The sequence below is a fragment of the Caloenas nicobarica genome, chromosome 31 (genome assembly GCF_036013445.1).
Source record: "Caloenas nicobarica isolate bCalNic1 chromosome 31, bCalNic1.hap1, whole genome shotgun sequence".
In the NCBI taxonomy this organism is placed as follows: Eukaryota; Metazoa; Chordata; class Aves; order Columbiformes; family Columbidae; genus Caloenas; species Caloenas nicobarica.
The window spans coordinates 3149515-3156603 of NC_088275.1; the positions used below are offsets into that span (position 1 = coordinate 3149515).

The 7089-nt window shown below is 45.1% G+C and overlaps 1 protein-coding gene across 1 annotated transcript; it reads right to left on the reverse strand.

The window, feature by feature from the left end:
* Positions 1–304: 304 nt before the first annotated feature.
* On the reverse strand, positions 305–1423 carry LOC135999950 (uncharacterized). The gene is made up of 2 exons (XM_065653524.1): positions 746–1423; positions 305–568 (listed from the first exon to the last, which is right to left on the reverse strand). Exons 1-2 carry the CDS (start codon positions 1421–1423, stop codon positions 305–307), a joined length of 942 nt encoding a protein of 313 aa, XP_065509596.1.
* Positions 1424–7089: the final 5666 nt, after the last annotated feature.

Sequence of the window (7089 nt, forward strand, 5' to 3'; positions counted from 1 at the left end):
TGATCCAGTAACAGTAAAAATCTCTTGGAGTCTGAACACTGTAACAGGGTTGTATCAGTAAGTTCAAAGTCTGAGCACCTGCTCAGTTATTTAACTTCTCACTAGCATATTTTCTGTTGCAGGAATAACTGAAGTGTAGTCACAAAAGGAAGGCAATGTACTCTATGAAGTTAATATGGATACAATAAGGGGTAAAATAAGGGCAAAGCTTCTCTAGGGGTTAGGAACTGGAAGAGGGGGAGAGGAATAACCTCAGACCTCAGGTACATAGCTTACTGTTTTCACAACTACTTCTTTATCTCCTTTACCACAGCCATTTTGATTCACAGCGACTCTTCTTGGGGTGGCATGAACGTTTCACTCCTCCTGTGTGATGAAATGGTGAGTGCTGGGTGGTAGGTGGGTAGAGACACTTGGACTTGCTTAGGTTTTGTGTTGATGAGCTCTTGCACTTGACTCCCTCCTGCAACAGCAAGCATTTGCCTGCATGTTTCTGTGAGGAGCTCTCCTTTATTCCCTGCCCACGGGAGCACTTGGTCATGTGTTGTGGCAGTGGGCACTTGGTCACCTGTGGTGGCGGCGGGCACTTGGTCACCTGTGGCGGCGGTGGGCACTTGGTCACCTGTGGCGGTGGGCACTTGGTCACCTGTGGCGGTGGGCACTTGGTCACGTGTGGCGGCAGCGGGCACTTGGTCACATGTGGCAGTGGCAGGCACTTGGTTACACACTGCTGTGAGGATGTGACGTGTTCCTGTATTGGGTAGCCCTTCATGCAATTCTGCGGGGGCAACTTGCTCACATGCTCATGTGGGAAAGGCTGCATTATGCATGGCTGAGGAGGACACTCACTGACTCCCTGCAGTGGTGGGGAATAGCTGCTGGTCATCCCCTGCAGGGACCGAGACTCCCTGTTGTGCTGCTGTGACGAGCATTTGGATATCTTCTGTGAACTGCATTCCTCTATGCACGAGGACGTGTTCTTGACCCCACATGGTGGGAACCTGAGTGTTTTCAGCTCTGGGTACTTGGATACGCATGGTGGGAGGCTCTTGGCCTCATGCTTTTTTTCAGGGCAGGTGCTCTTGCAGGGCTGGCAATCCTGCGTTGTGCATATTTTCAGGCTGGGCTTCCTACAAGGCAGAAAGTGAGTTGTCTCGCAAGGCTCAGGGCACAGCAGGACACACTGCTGTGCGTGGGGCTGACAAGACAGCAGTGGTGGCTGGGTCACGCTTTGCTGTGGGCACATGTAAGTGAGAGGTTGCGTGTAGGTTTGCCATGTTGGCATTGGACACTTGATCACGCTCACTGGGTGGCACGTGGTACTGCATGCATCGGACTGGGGCATTAATTGCTGTAGGTTTTCAGTGACGTAACCCGATCCCAGGAAGTATAGTGGTTTATATGGCTCCCCATAATAGTGCATGGTCATGCAAGGTGGTTATGCCTGAAATAAGCAGGAAAAAGACAGAGAGTTGCATAGACATCAGCTGTTTCTTTCTGACGTAGGACTCAGAGTTTCCCACAGACATCTCTACATGGCAAGCCCACACCCTAGCTCTCTGAAGGTCAAGAGGCTCTTCATGACTCACAACCAGGCTGCAATTACCCAGGTGAGGAGAGGAGAGTCTGTTCTCAGCTCCTGGCCCCACACCCTTCTTTTAGAGACCAGGAACAATCAGGGATTGGAGCCTGTCACACTGAGTTTTCATGCTGCCCTTCAAAGACCAGGTAAGTGTCCGTCAAAACATTTGACCAAGGAGAATTGACATTATAACCCTGTGTCTTACTTCCTGGAAACCTCCTTCATTCTCACTGGGACATCCTTTCATGTTTACATCCTGCAATTGCCAAGCACCAGAGATGAAAGCCAAGCCAAAATTAAAGGTGTGTCCATGCTGTAATACTCAGGTGTGGTTGCAGTTCACATGGGCAAACCCAAGCCGAGGTTAAATTAGCTAGCTGAGGGTAAGGATAGGTTTGTGGCAGCACAGAGCTTAGCACGTACAACCTGCCTGCTTGCCTGCCTGCTGATTCATGGTCCCACAGGGGTCTGTGATTACAGGACTCTGAGCTTGCTACCGTAGCATTAGCTCTGCTGTCTCTGCCGGCCTTGCAGTCCCAGCTTTATAGTATTGTGTAGGCAAGCTTAAGAAAAGAGGAAATATAATAGAATTATTTCAAAGTATTTGGTGAAATAATAGCAGGAAAGGAGAAGCTATCAAGGCAAAATCTCAACAGGTGTTAACTGGTCAATTTTCACTGAGTTGGGAGAATTATACTGATTTAAATCAGCTTCTAGTCCTGCACTACAGTCATACGAAGCCATAGTGTTGCTGGTTTTTTATGCTAACTCCAAGTCCCACTATCAAACTGCCTGGTGTAGCAGCTCTGATGGTGAAACCTCATCCTGGAAGCCCTTGTGCGAGAAACACAAAGGGGACTCTAGCCAAGACCGTTTCCCTGTGAAAGTGACGGAGTAGCACCATCCAGAGGTCCACACTTCCCTCCTGAAACTGCTATGAATTGTCTCACTTTGTCTTGGCCACAGAAGTCACAGGAGAAACCATCCCACTCCATTCCCCTCCCAGGAAAATACCGGTTTCAGGAAGTTTTCTGAGTTTTTAACAGGATTATTTTGAGTGGAACAGATGTTGAAACCACTGACTTGTGAAAGATACTCTGACAGAAAATGGGTTTGGTTTTTTCGATTTTGACATTGTTTGGAGATTAAGGCATATAATTAAATGACTGTAAAGAAAGTGCATTTTCTGAGCATCCCTAGTTCTGAATATAATTTCAGTAAGGATTTTATCTTCCAAAAGCCTATCACTGGTAGATGATTAATAATAACAATGTAACAATGCTACATGTTACTATCATTAGGAAAACTTATTATCACTGCAATTATAATAATCATAGACCAATAAAAGCAACCAATTGAAAAACAATGATAGCAATTACTACTTCTACATGTACAATGTTAAAGTATCTTGTAATGCTCATCAAGATAGAGAGCTTCTAAAACAGGGGGATTATTTGCTTCCAGGGTGTTGTTTTTATCTCAGACTTATTTTTATCATTGTTAGCCTATGTAGAAATTTTAACATGTTCAGCCTTAACTGGAGAGTCTCTCTGCTGACTTTCACATTGGCACTGAAGTTGGTCAGTTTCTTAGTATTATAAGAAAAGTTGCTTTGTTTAAATTCCATAAAATGGCAGCGCATTCCTCCATGCCACTTCCTTTAGAGTTGCTTTTTTTTGTGCAAGCTCATATCTGACTCCTGCCCTCATCAACCCCTTTCCGTAGTCAATAGCTTCCTTTAGACTAGATCTGACAGAAGGCATAGAAAAGCCCCCAAATCCCACTCCTGACCTCACAGTCCATCGGAATTGCTTTCCCAGTATTCTTCAGTTTAGTGCGGAGGAGATGCTCTGGCTGTTAGAGTCATGCATGCCGGTGCTGAAGGCAGCATCCCCCAAAGAATGCTTCTCCACAAGTACACAAGCAGGACCACTGCCTGCTCTGGCCACCCAGGAATAAAACAGTATTTCAGAACCTCCATTAAAAGCCAGACTTACCCACTTCATCTGTGAGAACAACCGGAGAGAAGTGTCTAGGAGAGCCCCGTGATGGCAGAGCTTTTATACAGTGAATAATGCCCTAGGGGAGTGAGGTGGTTTGGCTGGGTGATGCTCTAATTGCCAGCCCTGGCCGAGCCACGTGCAGCTTCACACCAGTGGAAATGGTTGTCCTTGCTCTGCGGGGCTGCCATCACTACCTGGTACTGCTGGGAGGTTTGGCTTACCTGTGAGCATCATGAGGGGGAACCTCCTGATGCAATGTACCAAACCAGAGAAGCCCCTGGCGGGCCAACGACAACTTGTGCAGGGGCTTTTCACGACCCTCATGCTTTGAATCCCCAAAGCATCATTGCCTCTCCCTTGCACATCCAGGCCAGCTAAAACACACCCAGAAAAACAACAAAAAAAAAGATTGCAGTTGAGACCACCAAAGGGACTGTCCAAGGGTCTCCTCATTTCCATGGAAGCTCCATGCCTAAGGCCTTTTGGTGCCTCTGAAAACACCATCCAGGAAGGACTCTTAGCAACTTTTTGTAGACTGTAATTACTGTGGCATGTAGACTTCCTTCACTTACACAGGGAACCAAGGGAAGAGAGGGGTGATTGTGACTGAGAAAGCCTTGGGCGAAGGGCAAGACGACTACTAAAAAGGACTTGCCACAAAGTAAATATCCTGCCAAAAGAGGTGATGCTTTTCTGGCACAAAAAAGGTGAGAAGGGATGAGCAGGAGCACTGGGGCAGCCTGGGGAAAGCAGGTTGAATCAAACCAGACTCATGTCATCACATCTCCTGCTCTGCTGCACACTCTCTGCACCAGTCATCCTTCCCTGTGTTCCCTGTTTATGCCACAAACAAACCCAAGGGAAAATTAACAGTGACATGAGTGTAAGGTCTGACAAGGAATGTATTTTTACATAGTCATATCTGCATAAAGGAAGTCCCCAACTTTTTTTCCCTCTAATGTGAATCTGACACCTATGAACTGAGTTCCAGTATGCTGGGAATTCAGGTGAGATCCCACACATTGAAATAAAAGGAGATGAAATAAGTTAACTTTTAATGTTGTAGGTGGAAAATTTCTCAATGGTATGAGGCAGACTATTGATCTCTGGCTTATGAACCACTGAGTTAATATTTTATTTCTGTTTTCACCAGAAAAGCCAGAAGTCTGAGGGTAAATTTATTTACATTTCTGATTTTCTGATGCAAAAATTCCCTCAGTATCATAGAACCAAATACAGATAAAGTGAGTGTTTTCCCTGTTGATACCAACATTTCAAGAGCTGCAAAAAACAAAGCAAATACTGTTTTCTCTAGGCTTATTTTCCTCAACCAAAGATGAAAGCACTGAATCTAATCCGCATTTTTCTTTTATTGTGTTTCATTCCCCTGAACTACAATATTCTTTTTAATGTTAAATGATCTGACCAAGATTTTAGGAATCAAGCTGGCGTCAGAGAGCAGGTAAGCAGATTAATACAGTTTTTATAAGCTCAATAAATCCCATTCCTGAGGAAGCTCCACATCAAGTAGCCTTCAAGTAATTCTAATATTCAGTTTACTGTTTCTGGTGCAGGCAGCGAAATACTAACCCGATGATAACATTGTGCCCTGTCATCCAAATGTTCTTAATTAGCATCTGTAAAGTCTTTTCATCTCAGGGAGACACACAGGTCCACATGGGCCATTGTTGTGGGGGCTATTATTATTCCCAATTAAGCACAGGGGAAACTGAGGTATATTGCACCGCACTGGACAGTGCAACATGAGTCAAAGCCAGGGTAAGAATCAGACTCCATCTCAACCACCTCTGAAATGAGCCTATGGTCTGACAGTCACTCCACCTGTATGAGATGAGGTCCTGCACCAGCCAGCTACCCACCACCCAGGAGAACTTTCCTAACAATCCCCTGGGCTCTGGCTACTACATGAAAGCCACAACGATGTGGCAACTCCTCGGAAGACCACACTGTTGCTCATTTCTTGATTTTAAAGGGGACACAAAAGGCTGGGTTGTGAGAGCATCCCTGGCTCTGCAAGGAGGAAGAAGGGCCATGGTTGCTGCCGCTCCTACACTCTGCCTCTCCAGGCCAATGCTTAATCACTGGACATTCAGGAGGAGGTGTCAAAAGGGTCTGCTCCCTTATCACACACTGTGCACCCCAGGGCAACAGCCAGACACCACCTCGATGTTGCTAAATGCTGCCCTGCTCAGGTCTCAGACATCTGCTTGGCTTCAGAGGGCAGCCCGTGGTGGCACCCCAAGGTCACTGAGCAAGGGTGGAGCAGGGCAGGATGCAGGGCAGCGTCCCAGCCCCAGTCACACCCTTCTTTTTGTCTTGCAACACTTGTTTTTGCTCTCTAAATATGCATGATATACTTAGCGTGAGCTATTACTCATTTTACTAATGATGGGGCATATTACAGGATTTTTGTATTTTTCAGGCAGGAGTTCACCATATTTAATAAAGAAGAAGCACCAGAGGGCAAAAAGACAAGATATTTAATATGAGGTCAGACAAATATATTTATTCAGGTATACATATATGTAAAATTGAAGTATACATATATATATGGTTTGTTTTTAATACAGTGTAGACTAGACATCTTCAGGCAGCATAAAGGATATAGTTAATCGCTTCTAGAGCTCAAACATTTGTAAAATAGTCATGCTACAACTTTCAGTGTTATTTCAAATACTTTCTTTTGTTTCAGGTTGTGTTTTCAATATTACTTAAAACAACCAAGGGAATAAAAGCTTTCACGTATAAAGTTTCGGCAAGGACCAACTTTACTGAGCCAGAAATCCTGTCTTATTTGGGGACTCTACTGAAGTCTGTGCAGAGTCAGTGTTTTAAAGTAGCAGAGATTTCTGGCTACCTTCTGAAATGAAGGCCGTCGGAGTAAGATTCATACACTTTTTGCTTAGCAAATTTACCTTTGGTTTCCAAATCTGTGAGTGAAAACAGCTGTTTTGGAGAACTTGCAGCCTCGTGGAATCCTTGTTAACTCAAATAACGTCTCCCAAGGCCAGGACTAAACCTGGAGCCGGGCATGGGCCACCCCTCTGCCGGCCTCACTGTCAGTCCAGTTGATGCTGTCATGATCTGGATTCCTTAGACATTTCTGTTTCTTTTTTTTATTATTGTTTTGGTGGTGGTGGTGGTGTTTGGTGGGTGGTTTTTTTGTTGTTTTTTTTTTGTTTGTTTGTTTGTTTTTTAAATCACTATTCACTTCAATTAGGTGAGAACTTAATAGCATCCCACTAAACTATGTCCTGTAGCAGATTAGGGTACAAAACACAAGCACCGGGAGTGCAGCCATGGATATAGTATCACACCCTGGCCCAAACCAGAGCTGAGCTACAGGGGAACTACTGGAAAACAGAGATAAAGCAGACTTAAGCAATAGCAACAGTCAACAGGCAGTATAAGGAGATACATAAGTCCTACCCCAAAGCTATACCTGGCTCTTTTTCCATGGAGCTTTGTTTTCCCCACTTCTTT

Excerpts from the sequence above, each read along its gene's own strand:
- LOC135999950 (XM_065653524.1), bottom strand. The coding sequence starts at position 1,423 with ATGCACTATTATGGGGAGCCATATAAACCACTATACTTCCTGGGATCG. Across the intron at positions 569-745 it reads GCTACCCAATACAGGAACAC|GTGACCAAGTGCCCACTGCC; the intron begins GTCACATCCTCA and ends CCGCCACCACAG.